Source organism: Pomacea canaliculata, linkage group LG1 (assembly GCF_003073045.1).
Source record: "Pomacea canaliculata isolate SZHN2017 linkage group LG1, ASM307304v1, whole genome shotgun sequence".
In the NCBI taxonomy this organism is placed as follows: domain Eukaryota; kingdom Metazoa; phylum Mollusca; class Gastropoda; order Architaenioglossa; family Ampullariidae; genus Pomacea; species Pomacea canaliculata.
The window spans coordinates 16296049-16313963 of NC_037590.1; the positions used below are offsets into that span (position 1 = coordinate 16296049).

General features: G+C 39.1%; 1 protein-coding gene across 1 annotated transcript; it reads right to left on the bottom strand.

Moving 5' to 3' along the window:
• Window positions 1-3349: 3349 nt before the first annotated feature.
• Window positions 3350-16139, bottom strand: LOC112573457 (long-chain-fatty-acid--CoA ligase 5-like). Its single transcript, XM_025253848.1, is given in 23 exon segments — window positions 3350-3820; window positions 4159-4230; window positions 4452-4553; window positions 5396-5485; window positions 5783-5836; window positions 6249-6295; window positions 6298-6364; window positions 6626-6714; window positions 6846-6918; window positions 7136-7286; window positions 7643-7725; window positions 7911-8045; window positions 8695-8772; window positions 9058-9131; window positions 9505-9556; window positions 10148-10180; window positions 10693-10865; window positions 11617-11716; window positions 12179-12280; window positions 12579-12646; window positions 13633-13744; window positions 14468-14635; window positions 15996-16139. Coding segments are annotated over 22 exon segments (2064 nt in total). The 5' UTR covers window positions 15996-16139; the 3' UTR covers window positions 3350-3679.
• Between the last annotated feature and the right edge of the window lie 1776 nt (window positions 16140-17915).

A 17915-nucleotide genomic window follows, 5' to 3' on the forward strand; every position in this document is an offset into this window, starting at 1 on the left:
AGTAGAGAGTGTTCGTAAAAACGGCTTTATTTGCTCAAGTTACCCGTCAGTCCAAAGCAGGGTGGGCAATTAATTTTCCCAAGGACCGCATGAGACATTGGGATGGTTTTAGAGGGCGGACTAATATAGTTAACTCAGTTTTACAATACTGTATATATAGTATATATACTGGCGGGCGGCCGGTTTTGCCCAGGTCTGGTCCAAAGCTCTCAAGAATCGTCGGCTTCGCTAGCTGTCTCCTCTCATTCTCCCCTCACCTCTTCATCCTCCACCCCTCCAACCACATCCGCGCACCTGAATCCTGTCGCTAGTCGACTCCCTCACACCTTCCCTCTGTCACGTGACTGTCACCCGGCTAGCGACCACCCCCCCCCACATTGCCAGCCTCCACCCTCCCTGTGTGCGTGCTATGTTCCATCCACCTAACTGCGATGTCCCACACTACCATACAGTTTAGTAATCGAGCACTGCGCGGAATTTTACAACTTGTGTCTTGTAACAGTCACAAAAAAAGTGGCATAGTAGGGAGAGTAGGGGTGGCATAGTAAATTTTTTTTTACATTGAATTTATAGTCGGGACCGAGCAAAAGTGGCATAATACCGAGAGTGGCATAGTAGAGGGGTGGCATAGTAGGGAGATTTGACTGTATCATGCAAATGCATTCTTAAAAAGAGACCAGAGACATTTCAACTTTATGGCTTTTTTTTTTTGTAAAATTTCTGATTGCGTGAAGCATTCCTTGTATTTTGTCATCAGAAGTTAGGTATTTGTTTTAGCATTTTCTGTGCATCTGTCACCACAAAAACCATTTGGTTTTGGACTGATGATGGTGGTAATAAGCTCATGTAAAGCACAATATGGTAATGTGAAAGGACTTGTTGCACTAGTATATACCATTCTTCTAAACAAACCCTACACATATGCAACCACTTTAAAAAAGAAACTATAGAAATACTTGTACATGGGACCACCATTTCAAACTGCAGCAATATGGTTGTGATGTCCTCAGATCTTTTATTAGCATCACCTGTAAAGATTTTATCGTATCTTCACCTGTACAGGTTCATTCATATCATGGCTGTGGGCTTTGACATCTAAGTTTATCAAAAATGTTCAAACCTCCTTTTAAACAAATTTAAGGAAACTGTAGGTATTATACCTTTGAACTGAAGGTTTATTTAAAAAATTTCTTTTAAAACTGTCTTCTTTTTTTTTTAAAATTTCTCCCAAGAAAATTCATCAGGAATTTTTCAAGACATTTTGGTAGTTGTGTTCATATATGTATAGGTATATGTGTGTATGTGTAACTGTGCGTGCAGGAGTACATGTTTCAGAGAGGGAAAGAGTAGGGGAGGGGCAGGGAATGTGACAAGTGTGAGTTTTATTTATGTGTGGAAGCATAATAAGGCTTGTCAGCGAAATGTTCGTACTTGCTGTGCAAGTGTAAAGACAGTCATAAATATATTTTTCAAAGCAGTTGTTCTTGAACTTTTCAATAAAGTTTTGGAATTTCGCTTACAACAGTTTTGTCACTGAGGCAAATACAGCTTTGAAAGCTTATAATTCAGTTAAGAATAGTTTCATGACTTTATGACCAATGCACGTACAGTTACGAGAAGTACTGGCAGAAACTATGCAAACTTGCAGGAAAAAGTATTCTTAGCATCATGCAGCTTCCTAAAAGTGCATAGCAGCCATATGAACATACATTTGCCATGTGTCTTTTGCAGACTAAGAAAATGCATTTTTGCATCATACTTTGAATGTTTCAATATCTGAAGGGAATAAAACAAGAAAAAAATGTGAACAATATTCATGTGATTTTTTTAAAAATGTGTGATACTTGAAATTTCTTAGTTTTATTTTGTACTAGATATAGTGCTAGATATATTGTAAAAAGATATTGAAATTTTTACTTTTGTAATAATAGTATGTTTATTATCAGTATGATATGAATGTAAATATTTGTAAAGTGGTACTCTCTGGTACTAGAAACATTTTTTTTAGGGAATATGCAGAAATGCTAAAGCATCAGAAACAGTGCAATTCGACATAGACATAGTTTTCATACTTTACAATCTGCTTATAAACATGTGATGCACATAACTAAAGCATGGTTCCTTTCAAAACAACGAAAAATCAGATTTTATTGGGACCCAACAAAGCTTGCTTATAAGCATAGTATGCTTGCAGCTGACATAACCAGACTGAGCCTCATCTTAGCATCAATGATGTACTCTTCATTTTAAGCATTACTGACCACCAAAACAAGAATACTTCCACTGCATGGTATGGGTAGAAGTAACAGTTAAAGTCTCTGCAATCATCTACAGTGTACTTGAAGCATCAGTCTGTAATCATGTTTCTTCGACACCAGAAAAAAAATCCAGAATGAAAACTGCTTGTACTGTTTCTTTGCCTGAAAGCCAAAAACATGGATTCAAATGGAATGACTACTTTCAAATGTTTATGTTCTAGCTAGTTGAAGTCAGTAAATGCTGAAAGCATACTTGGTTTCTCTGGTTTGATCCAGACACTTAAAATATACAGAAGTAAAAAATGAAGCATATACTTGTCTGCTGGTGCAGCTCTTCAAAGGTTGCATTTTTTTTCAAGTTTGTTTTTCTTTAACATAAGACATTGTCTAGTATAGGATACACTTTGTACAATGCTCAATGAAAAGTTGGTCATAGACTGGATTATGTGCAAGACAACACCACCAGTATCCAATAGACCTTCACCAAACAGCTAGAGGACCTGGACTTCGCATATGACATTAGTCTCTATCTCATCAGCAACAATATGCACAACCAAAATGAGTAAGCTAGCAGAGAAGACTGGCTTAAAGGTCAACAGAAAGAAGACCGAAGTGATGAGAATCAACAAGCAGGAATCCCAATTCAACTTTAAGCAGAGAACATCATCCTGGAAACAGACTGCTTCGTGTATCTGGGGAGCATTGTAAAGGATGGTGGAGCAGACGATGACATCAAAAGCCACATCAACAAGAGCAGGCATGCTTTCAACAGCCTATGCTCCATCTGGAACTCCTGGGCATTATCTATCCGCAGTAAGACTTGCATCTTCAGCACCAATGTGAAGGCAGTCCTACTGTATGGTTCTGAAACCTGGAGAGTGACAAACACCATCAACAACAAGCTCCAGACCTTTACCAACTGATGCCTATCCCATATTCTAGGAATAAGATGGCCTGAAAAGATCTCCAACAGCAGCTTGTGGAAAAGAATGCCACTAGCCAAGACATCAAAAGGGAAAATGGGGCTGGATAGGACACACCCTGCGCAAAGAACAGTAGAAAGAGAGGCAAAGAACATCAGAACCACATGGGCCCAACTGAAAGGTGCTGTCCAAAACTGGGTCCGCTGATGAGGTGTTGTTGCGGCCCTATGCGCTCCTCAAGGAGTAACAAGGACTAAACAAACAAAAACAAAAACAATGAAAGGTGGAAGTTGTAGGAAGAGGTCTTTCTCATGCAGTCTGCATATCATTCCTTGAGGTTGAAGCAAACTAACCGAATATGTTAGTATGAAAACCTTGGACAGTTGTGAAATATTTATGTTAAGATGGATTTCCAGTTTAAAGAAAGAAGATACTGATGAATGTGAATATTGCTGCCCATAATTAGGTGGAAGTTGAGTTTCATGGATAAAAACATTTTCATTCTGCAAATTTTGCATATATTGCAGCCACTTTGTCGGCAAAGTGTTTGCGGAGTTGTGGACGTCTGTTTTTGAAAGTTGGAGTCAGAAGACCAGATTCAACACTAAAAGAATCGGGCTCTAGACAGATATCCAAGACCTGCAAAGAAAGGAAAAATTATTAGAAAGATTATCACAATTTGCACTAATCAACTACAGATGTGGGATTTAAACACTCATCTTGTATTCCTGTGACTGCATTGATGCCACTAGTTTTGTGCATGCTGTCAGGTCGCTTAGTACTAAATTAATAATTCAGATACTGATTGATCCCTTTTATCATTATAACAAACCATGATTATCTCAATTTCTAAAGTACTCAAGCTTGGTCTGCTGTGATTTAGATTTGACCTAAGTGATGAGTTGTCAAGCATGTAGCATCTTTTACAAGAAATATGGTGGGTGGCATAATGATTCAATTAACAGCAAATACAATACCTGTTCAAACCCTTTTAATTCAGCTTTACGCCCAACATCCAGCATATCTTTCAAAATGGTGTCTTTCAGATTCTAAGGAATCAGAATTAAGACATTAAAAAAAATGTTGCAAATGCAATGAATAGAAAATATTTTAGGATATCTAAAATTAAAATTGATTTCATTTGGTTGCATTCAAATACAAGAGATGAAAAAATATGTACACTATATGTGTATAATAAAAGCACACATGCACTTTAAACATGCAGAAACTTTTTTGCATGTACCACTCTCAGGCTTTCATTAGCACACACCTTGTTGTTGCACAGTTGTTTTATATCTGCTGGACAGTTGTTATTATTAGCCCACACTTGAGCAACATCAGGATCAGGCACAACAACTGCCACACAGTAACTCTGTGCACAATGCAAAATATCTTGAGAAAGGGGCAATATGACTAATATGTACTCTTTATATATATATAAACAAATAACGGACTTCATTAAAATAAGAATAATTTTATGAACAAAATAAGGCTACAGAAGAAGAATGGAATTGTATGATTTGGCTTAAGACTATGTACACAATATTTATGCAGTAATTATATACATAGTTTTTTTTTTAACTAATTTGAACGCGGCAAAAGTTTGCACTTATGCTTCAAAAAATTAATCATTTATTATACAAATAAAGAACAACATGCATTAGAAAACGACAATTTTTCTTCCACAATATAATTTTCTGCATAAGATTACAGCAATATTTTTACAATCCAGAAAGCACCAGACCAGAATAATGTATGTAAGCAAATGGATCTGCGATGAATGATGATGGTAAGCTAAACTTGTGTAAAGTATTTTTTATAAGTGGATTTGCACTCTTTCCTTTGTTTTGTGGACTCATGGTTTTGTTCAAAGAGGCATTCTGCAAACTATACTCTATGAGAGGAAACAGTAAATTTACACCTGTATCATCTGTTCTCTGACTGGAACAGGGGTGTGAATTGAAGGATTTGCAGCCTTGATTACAGGTTTCATTGTGTTTTTTGGCGGTGTTTTTTTTTTTGTAAATTCCAATGAGCTTGTCCTTAGGGCTGGGACATGGTGCTATATAAGTTGTCATTATTATTAAGTGTACAGTCTGATCAATGTTTGTTTCAGTTTAAATCTCTTCTTATTACCAGGAAAGGTAAAAGGTTACATCACTGTTGTTGTGTCCTAGTACCAGATCTCAGAGTTCATAATGCAGTAATATTTACCCTTAAACTGTTGCCATCCACAAAGCACTGTGCTACGTATTTGCTATGTGAGTAGATTGTTTCCAGTTTTTCTGGTGCAATGTACTCTCCCTGTAAATGACAAAATGCATTTCTATGTTGGTTAATCCTTCCATGCATCTATCTTTAAATCAATCAGAAAACAACTTATGAGTACAACACACATAAATTTCAGCGAACATTAATAATTACTGATTCTTAAACTCGAAGGATAAGCAAAATGCAAAATACACTTATAAGTGATTGAAGCTGCTGTAACAAGCCAGGTGGTACATTTCACTTGTAAGACTGATGGACAGTCATGCTGGTGGGCAGGATGATGTTGCAATTTTAGACAAATGACCTGATGAAACAATGACTTGCACAGACCTGAGAAAGTTTAAAGATGTTTTTGCAGCGGTCAATAATTGACAGGGTTCCATTCTGCAAAATGACCAATATAGGGTGGCTCATAATACCAGAATAAAAGTTACTATTGAAGGTAAGGATTATTATGAATTTTCTTATATGTATATGAGATGAAGAAAAAATACTTCAGTGTCATAGCTTCTAGCATTTTAAATTTAACTTAATAAATTGCAAATTTTGCAAATGCATATGTTCTTTTTAATGATCTGTGGTCATAAGGTAACAAGTGTTGGTGATATTGTTTTTAACTGATGGCCTGACAGGCAGTCGTTGCTATAGCTCTTCTTAATCCTTGTTTAAAATGTTCTTTGATTTTAAGCCATCACAGTACTCAGAAACATGCAATTAGCTGCCACATTTAGCATGGAAACCAAGAAAAATTAGCTTCAAGACAGAGTAGAACAGATTTATATTCTCATTCACATACAGGATGAAAGACACCAATATCTCCAGTACGTAACCAGCCATCAGATGTAAATGCTCAAATGTCTTCTGTGCGTTGTGGTAGTAACCAGAAGTCACATTGTTACCTTTAACACACACCTGAAAATTAAAATCTATTTAAAGGAACAATCCCCACAGTGGTGAACTGTTGACGCAGTGAAGAAACTATTCTGTAATTGAGAGATATGTTCAGTGGTCCCCACTGTCAGAAAGCCCCATACAGGCAACTGTTTATGATGAAAATGCTGTACTTGTGATATGAATAGACAGATAGTTTTAATGTACATATTCATTGGCAACGAGCTAGGTGGTGGCTTTGTCTTTATTTGAGAGGAAAACTGCCTCACAATATCATTTTACCTCCCCTATGCCATCTTTGGCATAGTATTCCATTTCTGCCACATCAATGAGTTTCACATAGTTACAAGCAATGGGTCCTCCAACATGACCTGTACAGCAGAAAACTGACATTATTTGAAATCTCAGATTTCTGAGTTTTGAACTTATTGGATAAATTTGATCAGAACAAGAACAAGACTTCACCCATGCATGAGTTAATACAAGTGATTAATAAATGTACCTGGGACAGGGTCACCTGGAGATTGAAGTGTGATAACAGTTGTACACTCAGACTGCCCATAGCCTTCAATAACCTGGGAGAGACAGTAGCCATCATAATCTTACTTTTTAACTGATTAAGTACACAAGTTTATGTCCTCACCAGCTGTAACATTTTTGCTTCATTGTTAAAAAGTATGACATGAAACTATGCAACAGTGATTATCATACATACTTTCAAGGAAACTAAAACTCAGTTTTGAATTTGAATCATCAGCCATTGCAGTTTAATTTTTGACAGCTGTAACTAACCTGGCATCCAAAGGCACAACGAATGAAGTTGTTAACATCTTGGGACAAAGGGGCAGAACCAGTGATGACAATTTTAACACGCCCACCGAGCAGCTCCTGAACTTTGCCAAATATCAACTTGTCCCAGATGCTGTTCCTTCGAATGATACCCCTGTAATGGAGAAAAAGTTTCCTCTTGACAACAAAGATATGTAATATGTAATCTAATGTGCTAATGATAAAGATTTTTAAAAAGAATGTCAGAAACTGAAGAACAAGATATAATAGTAGTAATGTATATGAAGAATTAAAAGAAGTATTACTTCAATTCCTGTAATGCATTTGACATGAAAACAGATTTAGCCCTGACATGACTGGCTTTGATGAGCTAGGTTATTTTTCAAAGAATCATCATCTTGAATACTTTTTAAGCTTTCCTTTGAAAGTAATAGAGTAATAAATTAATTTGTACTACAATATATGCAGTAATATAAATTTTTTGTCTTAGGGAAAAAATTAGATAGTAACCTATTGACTTCTGCTAATTTGCTTCTGAGGGCCCAGTTGAGAAAGAATGACTTGACTTTGCTGCTTTCAGCACTGCTGATCACCTGTACAATCCAGATCTTTTCCATTGAAGTGTTAGTAGACTGACATTTGTCATTGATAAGCTTCTTTTATCAGTCAACAACAGTCTTAATTTGCTATACAATATTTCTCAATAATTAACTGGGTCTTCAGTCTGATCATTTAAATGCACATTCATATCACACTAGTTTTCATATTATTATTTTACCTTATCCCTGATTTTATTGAGCAAGCGTGGTACAGTTGGGAAGTAGGTTGGCTTCAGTGCCTGCAGGTCATCTATTAACAGTTTGATGTCCCCAGAAAAATAGCCCACGTGAGATCCATGGCATAGAAGTGCAACCTGGAAATGAAAATAATGAGCAGAAAATTTGTTCAATAAAATGCTTAAGTATATCTTGGAGAATGAAACACTAAGAAAGGAAACTGAAAAAAAACAAGAGGAAGTAATCTTCTTCCCCCTGTATGGTGTAAGGGGAGCTGCCACATCCTGGTGGTTCATGAGCTCAACTTTATCCTTAGTTTGAGGCTACCCTAAGTATGTAACTTGGGAACTCCTTTCTCCTGGCCACCCAACAAACAAGGTCCAAGCAAGGACAAAGATAGAGGGAAGGTTGGTATGTACCTTCCACATACTGTGCTCTAGGCATGATGAGCCACTCAGATGGATGCTAGGCTTTGTCCCCTTGATTATTTTTCAATGTATTTATTATTATGATTTAAAGCTGGCATTCTTAATGCAGAAAGAGATAGTTGAAAGCATACAAATCTCAATACACCTGATTATAGGCGTTCACCTGTCTAGTTTTTGTCTGGTAGCCATGATAACATTGCTACACAAGTACTGTGTAGTTCTTTGTCTAATGAAAAGAATAATGCAGCAAAATTTATTCTTTTACATGTATGATAACAATGGACAAGCATATTTTATTATCAGATAGGTTCAAATATTATCTCTCTTGCTGGCTTATTGAGTGGCGGACATCACTTACCAGGTTTGCTCTTTCGTAGACATGAGCCAGAGGCAAATAGGACAGATGACAATCATCAGGAGTAAGGTCTTGAAATGTCTGCAGATAAGTACAAATAACTAACAGAAATCATCAGACTTCACCAAGATCTTCTAAACTAGCACAAATCAAGAGTATGACCGACATGGAGTAACAATTAAAATGGTAATCTCTTTTTGTGAACAACTAAAAATATCACGCTGGCATTTCTTTTTCTATTGATGAGTTTATTTGCTATAGAGCTCTTCTATATACTTGTACTAATCTGCAGTTGCTGAATGTCAAAGAACTGAGTGATTATCTCAATGTTTTCTCCATTGGAGGATCGGTAGATGAGAAACTCACCTTCAGAACTAAGCAGCTTGCAGACATGTCTGACACCATGTTGAGATGAGAGATAATTACACCCTTTGGATCACCTAGTTGTCGTCACAGAATGCAGGGAAGTGAAACAGATGGCCTTCATAAAGTCAGGGTCTTTAAAGTCATATGGGTCATGACAGCACCTGTGTACTCATAACTCTCATGTATGCAATAGCACAATAAGGTTGCAAAGAGCTACAAATATATGGGTTCAGAATGTGTCACAACTCTTAGTCAATACATAATTTATATGCTGTTACTGCTACCAACACACACACACAGACACATACACACAAAAGACACTTAGGGTGGTATAAGAGATATCCCTAATAGTGAGAAAAAATGTTTAAAAGGTCTGGAGAGAAAGGTAACAAAACAGAACAACAGCTTCAAATCCATTTCAAGTGCAGATGTCCACAACTCCTTTACCTGTTGTACCACTCGTTAACACAATGGTACTGCAATCAGAAGGCTTTGGATGCTGCATATGATAGAAAAATAACAATCATCAGTTCTTTACATGATTAGATGATCTCTAATCTAAACAGCACTAGTACCCACCCCCATCCACACACTGGATTTTCTGAGAGCAATGTTTTTCTGTTGGAGGTTTTGATATGTTTAAATTACAACATTTTTATACCATAAATTTATTGCATATGGTTACAGACATTTTGTATGGTTTTTCCATATATAGGATTGTCATCAAAGATTGTCTCTAGATCATTGTCATTGTCACTGTATCTTCATCTCCAGCTACAGTTTCTTGGTCTCTCCTAAGGATCTGTATTATGCAACTTTCTATGGAAATACCTCAGAACTTTGTTTGATCTTACTCTCATCGGAACTAATAAGGCATAAAGTACAAATATACAATATATAAATCAGCTGTTGTGGGTTCAATGTCAAATAACAGTAAGTGTAACTAAAGGCTACATCACTGCAAGATCAGGTATTGAACTGTATAAAATGTATACCTACCTAATAAGCAACTTAAAATATTTCAAAATATCTACATGTTAAAATTTAGTAGCAAATTAAAAAATGATTTTATCCTAAATATGTAACCTACCACAGGGTTCTGTAAATCTTTTTTGCCCATTTCCTGAAGAAAAATTGAAAATAATTAATGAATATGGTTTAGTCTAAAACTTGTTTTCTACATAAAATAATTAAAATCATGAAATGCTGATGGCGACTTGCATGTACACATGCATTTGTGCACTCACACCAGATAAGGATTTTTTTTTTCAAAAAAAAAAAGGGAGCTATGATATGTAAGAACTTTTTATCCCACGTTTCTCAGAGGGTTAACTAAAATGTTTAGAGGAGAGAGAGAGAGAGCAAAGTGATGTTGTGTTTGCTGCAGCTTTAGTATGTAGTATATATTGACCGATTCCAATGGTGCCTGTAAAGGGACAGGAGGTATTAATTAAGCCTGCTTCCAGGTTTAATGGAATAATGATGTTGGCTACCAATGACTTCTCAGTCCTGTAGCCAAGGAAAAGCCCCACGTTGGCTCAACATTACATGTTTGTTAGGTAACTGTTCTATAGGCTGCAGCTCGACTGCAAAGTCAAAGGTCAATGATCTCTTGAATGAATTACAAAATTCTACCTCCACATCACTGAACCTCACAAGCGTGACACCCGCCGCCTCAGCCACATCCTGGAGTTCCTTGGTGATGTCTTCAACTAAGACGATGACTTTGAGGGAGGGTATGGACGTGGCCTTGTTCAAAAGAGCAGCTGCCCTCTGAACCGTGTCGCAGACAATAGTGCTGATCTCACCTGTGGACATGAGTTCGCTCACAAATCTGTCATTTTCATACTAGTTTATAGCACTTGTCCCCAACACTACCCCTAAACGCTATATTTCTGAAATGTTCTAAGGGAATAAAACTTTTTCCAATCAAAGCAAATACATTAGTAAAAATATCACACACATAAATACGCATGTTTGCATTCCACACCCTACCACCTATCTGGCACTCCAAGGCTTTATCTTTACACACCAAGATCCGCATCTTTAATACAAATGTAAAGTCAGTCCTTCTGTAGGGATCTGAGACATGGCGTGTAACAAATGCCATCACCAACAAGATACAGACATTCGTCAACAGATGTCTTCGCCGCATCCTCAACGTCAGATGGCCCGAGAAGATCTTCAATACAGACCTATGGGAGAGAACCAACCAAAAAGCTGCCAGCCAAGACATCAAGAAGCGGAAGTGGGGCTTGATCGGTCACATCTTACGAATGCCAGCAGACAATTTAACAAGACAAACTCGGGGTTGGAACACACAGGGGAGGCGCAGGGTTGGGAGACCCAGACAGACATGGAGGAGATCAGTCCATAGAGAGGCGGAGACAGCTGGCAGGACATGGTCTCAACTGGAAAGGGACGCCCAGAACTGGGTCCGATGGCGGGGTGTGGTTGCGGCCCTATGCTCCACTGGGGGCGAATAGGAACAAGAAGAAGAAATACGCATGTGCACACGAGTGATCAAGAGACAAATAAAAACAAAACCTAGCTTCTCACACAGATTGATGGCATAAGTGACGGCGTCCATCCCAAGTGTTTCGTATAGGGCCACACTGATCCTTGAGAACATCTGGCAAGACATATCGGCAATGGTCCACTGTGGCACAGAAATGTTTAAAATAAATTCTTTCATATTCTTGCAAAATGAATAATTTTATTGTTTGGGAAATGTTGTTTGTGCAAAATGGTTTGTCTTTAGGTTTGTAGGTGTATATGCTTTGCCAAGAACGTGTCGACTAATCAAGGAACATACAGTGAATGTGCATGTGAACATTCGGCCAATGTACAGAAACGGGACCGTGTTAAATGTGTGTTGCATCTAGTGTGAGTGGACAGGTGTTGATGACAGGTGTTAATGACAGGTGCTAACTGTTTCGCCACCAGACAACCCTACTTGCTGTAAGAACATAAAGGTAAAATCGTGAAGTATTTAAAAATTTTTTAAATTATTTAGTCACTATGAAAGTTCAGTGTGTGTCTTAAATATGGTTTGCCAGTGATGTGTAAGAAATAAGAGAGCGAGAGAGAGATGTATGATTCAGCTGAGTCCAATGTATACCTCAGGTATGTTCTTGGCGAAAATACCAAGAATACTTTTTTGTCCAGGATTTAGTCCAAGCTGACTTAACCCTGACCCAAAAGCCTGAATTTTGTCAAACACCTGCACAGACCACAAAAACTTTTTGAACGAGCACAAAGACAGAGGCGCCTGTAGTACTCCCCCCCTTAAATGCCCCAAGGGTACAGTAACAACAGACAGGTGGCGTTAAATGTTTCCATTCCATGCAGCAGAGCGATTCGCTTCATTGCCTGTCCTTCAATAGGTACGCTTCACATAAACATATTTTATAGCTTACAACCCAAACGAAAAAGATTTTTGTAGGAATTAGTTTGTGGACAGGTTAACACGTTTTCCGAAGATTAAGGAGATGAGAGCGCTCGTCTGTTATAAAACTTACTTGGTTATAACTCATCCATTCGTACTCTCGGTTAGGCCCAGACCTGGTCCCAAGACACTTGCCATCTCCTGAAAGTAGCAAAAAGCGAAAACAAAACTGCTTTATCAGCCTTCTCCTGGTAGTGAGCAGAACGTCTAGCATCACTTAGCTTCTGGAAGTGGCGAAACTCTCTGGATTGTCAATCTCTTCTCCTGCAAGCTCTGGAATAGTGAGTTGTTACCCAAAGTGTCCTATTAAATCTTGCCATGGTTGCCCTGGTTGTTCTTGCCAGTGTGCTGCTACTTAATGTTGCGCTGAAGCATCCGATGGTGTGTTGCTGCTGCAGCAATTCCGGATGGCTGCGTGACAATGATTACGTAAACCAACAGTCTCTTCCACCAAGAAACGCGTGTCTGAGTTTTGTTTTGTCTCCATTAGATTATTCCAACTCTCTTTTCGCTGAGCCTCACAACAAGTTGCTCGATCAGCTACAAAGAGGCCAACACCATGCTACACACATTGTCATACGTAAGCGCAAATCGGATCACGTGACACCATTCCTCCGTGAGCTGAACTGCTCGTCTGTCCATACTCGCGTTCACTACAAGGTGGCTTCTCGCTTTCATCGTTTTCTCTCGTTGGTTCCAGTGTTTGGAATACTTTGCCACCATCAACTAGCACAGGTACCACCTTTGATATCTTTGGGACCCACCTTTTCCGGTAACACTTTAGCTGGTGGCTTTCTTTTTTCTCCTTTCATACCTTCCACTCCTGTGTGAACGTGTGTCTGTTTCTTGTGTAGGCGTCTTTTGTGTGTGTGTGTGAGAGAGAGATACTATTAAGCCGTTTATGTCAAAGCACATTGAGATTTCTATCAATATGGAAATGTATCCTCCTCCTCCTCCTTCTCCTCCTCCTCCTCCTCATCATCATCATCATCATTAATCATCAATCATCATAATCATCATCCAAGTAACCTTTGATACAAATAACTTAAAAACGGCGTAAATGTAGAGCTTGTCTTGAAAGTACACGAATTCCCGGCAGGACGCCATTAAGTGTCTAGACCACTGACCTGTGATTCGTCTTCCGCGCAAGAAACATTCGTAGACAGTCTTGGCATCGTCGTAGAGATACTCGATCAGCTTCCCAGTTTGCCCCGTCCATCGCGATGCACGGACTCCGCCCTGTATGGATACAGTAGATGGTACCAAAGAGATCCTAATTATGCAACCGATAACCTCACTGAAACATCCTTTGGAAAAAGACCGAGAAAAGACAGAAAGTAGAGGTGATCGATCGAATCATTAGAAACACAGAATTTTTCTGTAGCAGAACACTGTTATAATCCTCCAAAGGTTCTTTCTATCGGACGTAACTGATTAATTTTAAATTCACTGAGTGATAGATTAAAAAAAAAAAAGTCATGAAACCTAAATGGGAGGACCAATGGCTTAATGGATGCCCAAATCATCGAATTCGCTGCTGGATTTCACTGGGTATATTTTATTTATACAGCAGAAGACAAAGTATTTTCCGAGGCACTCCGTTCTAACAGACGTAAACGCTTCAGGGAAGGTTGCTGATGGTGGTATCCTTGACGTCTGACGAGGTTGCTATAGTTCTGGCATCGATAAGCCGTGCCGTTGATACAGTGAACCACTTACAGGTTACTGTCCTTATGACCGTTTATCGTATATAAGACATCAACTAGACTGTATATTACATATATACATTACTGTATATGATATAAGGTCTTGTATATATCATATACAGTAATGACTGAGTAATGTATATACGTAATATATATATAAGACCTTTTATAAGACAGAAACACGTCTTACCCTAAAATACCATTGCATCCTTTCAATCTGTCGATCGTTTGAAACAACAGAACAAGAATCACTGACCTGTAGAATGAAGCTTTGGTTGTCGTAATCCAATCCGAAACTAAGAGGCTTAGGTCTGCTCCACAGGTAGGAGGTGAAGCCTAGCAGACCGACTACAGCGGAGCCCACTACCACTATCCCGGGTGTGTGTCCCACCAGCTCCTGTATCCACTTCAAGACATCCGCCATCTGCCCGGCATAGATACATGATGTCACATTTTACATGTCTTGCAGAAGAGGTAGGTGATATTACCTGTTATGTTTTGTTTAGTAGTACATTATATCACCTTTACATTTTATCGATTTAAAAAAAACGAAAAAGCAGATAACACAAATCATCGACTGCACCATCACAGGTGTCTGAGACAAAGAAATAAACAGTTGCATGATTTATATTGTTTCAGTATGTGTTGCTTGTCGGATCTTTCGTTCGTCAGCAACAATGTGCGTATTTCATTCGGAAAAGTCACCTACTTTATTTTGTTCTCCCAGTTTAAATTACACAGCGCAGTGAAGTGAGCCAGACAACAGGTAACTTCGCCTGAAACTCGATGAGTGTTGTAAGTAGCTCACAGATCCCTCTGAAGGACACCATGCTCCAGGGCACAGACCACAGGTACAGCTGTTTTGACAGACCCTGCTCCCTAAACCTTCATTCAAACATGCATGCAATGCACATCAGGGTGTCGTGATGTCAGCGATCTCGACGCACATTTGAGGTTTTGTACAGGTCATTATCCTGATTTCAAATATGAAAAAGATGTTGCTCTGTGACAAGCAGAACTCCTCCCAAGAAATGTCCTTCAGTCACAATTTTGATCTTCTATTTTGACTTGAAAGCTTAAAATCATTATTTTCTGCATGATTTTTTAAACATTTCCTGAATGGATATTTTTGTTGTTGTAGATGTTTATTGATGACACGACATTACACTATCACCATTCAGCTCAGCCACATTAATAGTAAGTGACGTCACACGTAGCAACAAGGAGCGAGCGACGTCAGATGTCGCTCTGAAGACGTTGCAAGATTAGAAGCCATGACGTCATTGCTGCGTCAGCCTAGACTGTTGTAGAACGTTCGAGATATATATAATTTCTTCTGGAACTTTCTACTTATATGTGCGAGTAGTATGTTAGTATGTAAGAACGTCTTCTGTGACGGTGAGGGTCGTGTTAGTGAGACAGTGAGATATCAAGTAACTGTGGTGGACGAATTATATTTATTTTATACATCTAAAGTTAGAAACAGTCTTGTTGGTATAAACAGATTTCAATATTTTGTAAAATATGTATGGTAACTGCACTTTTACCTCCCTTTTATTTTTTTATTGTGATGCGTATCGTTTTTAATCATTTTGTTCTCTATAGAGCAATGGCCCTGGTATTAACCAATCAATCAATCAAGCTCTCTCTCTATGTGTACACACAGACACACACATGCATGCACTAACAAACAAACGCACACACATGGACATTCACGTACAGAGGCACGAATGCGCGCACACACAAAATTAAATGAGAGGGAAAGGAGGGAGTTATTTCTTTACCGTTGTTAGTGGCTCCTTATGTAACAAAGGCAGTGAAGTAATCAACGTCACGTGCTGGCAGTCCCCGAGGATCCCGTAGGTGAACGACAATAAAAAAAAAGACGATGAACGCGTCAACGCAGTTGCTTGCAAGACACAGACCAGCCTCACCTGTAATGTCGTTGTCCTAAGACGTACAGAGACGTCCCTCGTCACGCAGGTGAACTTATCAACGCCGCACGTCTGTCTGGCCTCGCTCGAGCATGGAATGTGACCTGCTGCTCCGCTTGTTGGTTTGAATGAGAGCTTAAACACGACACAGGTGACGTGTCAAGTTCCACTCTGTTGTTAGAAAGAAAAAAAAAAGTTTCAAAACCGCAGGGAACACGAGGACCGCTACGGGACAGCTTTTTTTTTTGAGGTCACGTGACTAAGATCTTGCCTTCTTGTAGTGACACTAGAGAACAAGATGACGTCTTCCTTAGAGCAGGTTGCTAACTCTACTTCTCACGTTCCCGCATTTAGTTCCTTCTGTTGAATCGAAATGGTAGTCGATCCAGCCTGGCCCTTACAAAATGCTTGTTGGCTGCAGGAACATGTCAACTCTCGCAGGATCCTTGCAAACACAGTACACCAGGAGAGTATACTGCTACCATAGAAGCCAAACTAGACGAGGGACGAGTCTTTCATTTTTTTTTTTTTTTTTTTTAGTGTGCGAATGTAGTTTATAACCAAATGGAACGCACCCGCTGACTGCGCTCCGTCATCACACCCTGCCCTAGTTCTCGGTCACACGAGGAGTGATTGAAGGACAAACTGGCAGCCTTACAGATAGGGGGACACATATCACACGTCACCCCGATTTCAGCATAAACAGCGCACGAAAGTCAGTGCTTGCACCTCCCAATACCACGAATTTTACCAATTTCACCAGAAGAAAGGAGAAGTAGCCATAAAACTGCCAGTAAAAGTTCAGTGAGAATAACAAAATAGACTCTAAAAGAAACCGGAACACCTCAGTCATTCCGTTCTTTTTCCCAAATCACGTAGATGCAATCAAACAAATAACAAAAACACTGAAGAGCGAAAGCTTCAAGGGGGTCGTTTGTGGACTCCTAGGGTTGTGAATCGTCGTTTTCAAAAGGTAAAGTGCACACACACACACAGAGATCAGATTTCTATTATCCAAGAAAACTCAAGCCAAAATGTTGCCGTCAGCTCATTACTGCTTTTTTAGCACTTTTACTGTTGTTGACTTTTGCAGAACACCAATGAAACTGGTGCTGAGGCCGACATGACAGAACATCAGCAGCTCCGGTGTACAAACAGCAAGTCGCTGTTCATTGCACAGGTCGACTTAATGTCCTCTGGAGCTTTCTCCCCGTCTCACCTGTTGAGGTGATAAAGTCCTTTTCCCCCAAAGTATTCTCTGGGGTTATTTTTGGTTACTCCCGTACTCCTTTCAGGACTTAACCCTTCGAAACAACAGTACACACGACCGGTGCGACAGAGTGGTGGGAGAGAGAAAGGGGAGTGGGGAAGACAAAGTAAAAGTAGCGAGAAGGTAGTCGCATGTTGGTGTGCTCCCATCGAAAGTTAATCATTGTGTAATGTTTTAATATTTCATCAGCAGCAATGAGTTTAAAACATCGATAACAATATTATTCTTGAAAAATTCCATCGTGTGAAACTTCTTTTTAGAGAAATTTGTGGACTTTTTCATGCTGTTATGATCGCCTTCATGAGAAGACGCTAAGTGGTGAAGGCAGCCATGTGTGTTAACACGCTTTGAGTGAGACAGTGGTAGTACAGAAAGGTGGGAGAGAGAAAGAGAAACAAAGTAAAAGTAGCAGCACATCGTCAGCAAGAAGGTGAAGTGGCTGGAGACATGGATGCAGACATAACACGCATTCCCTCTCAGCATTCAAAGCAACACAAATG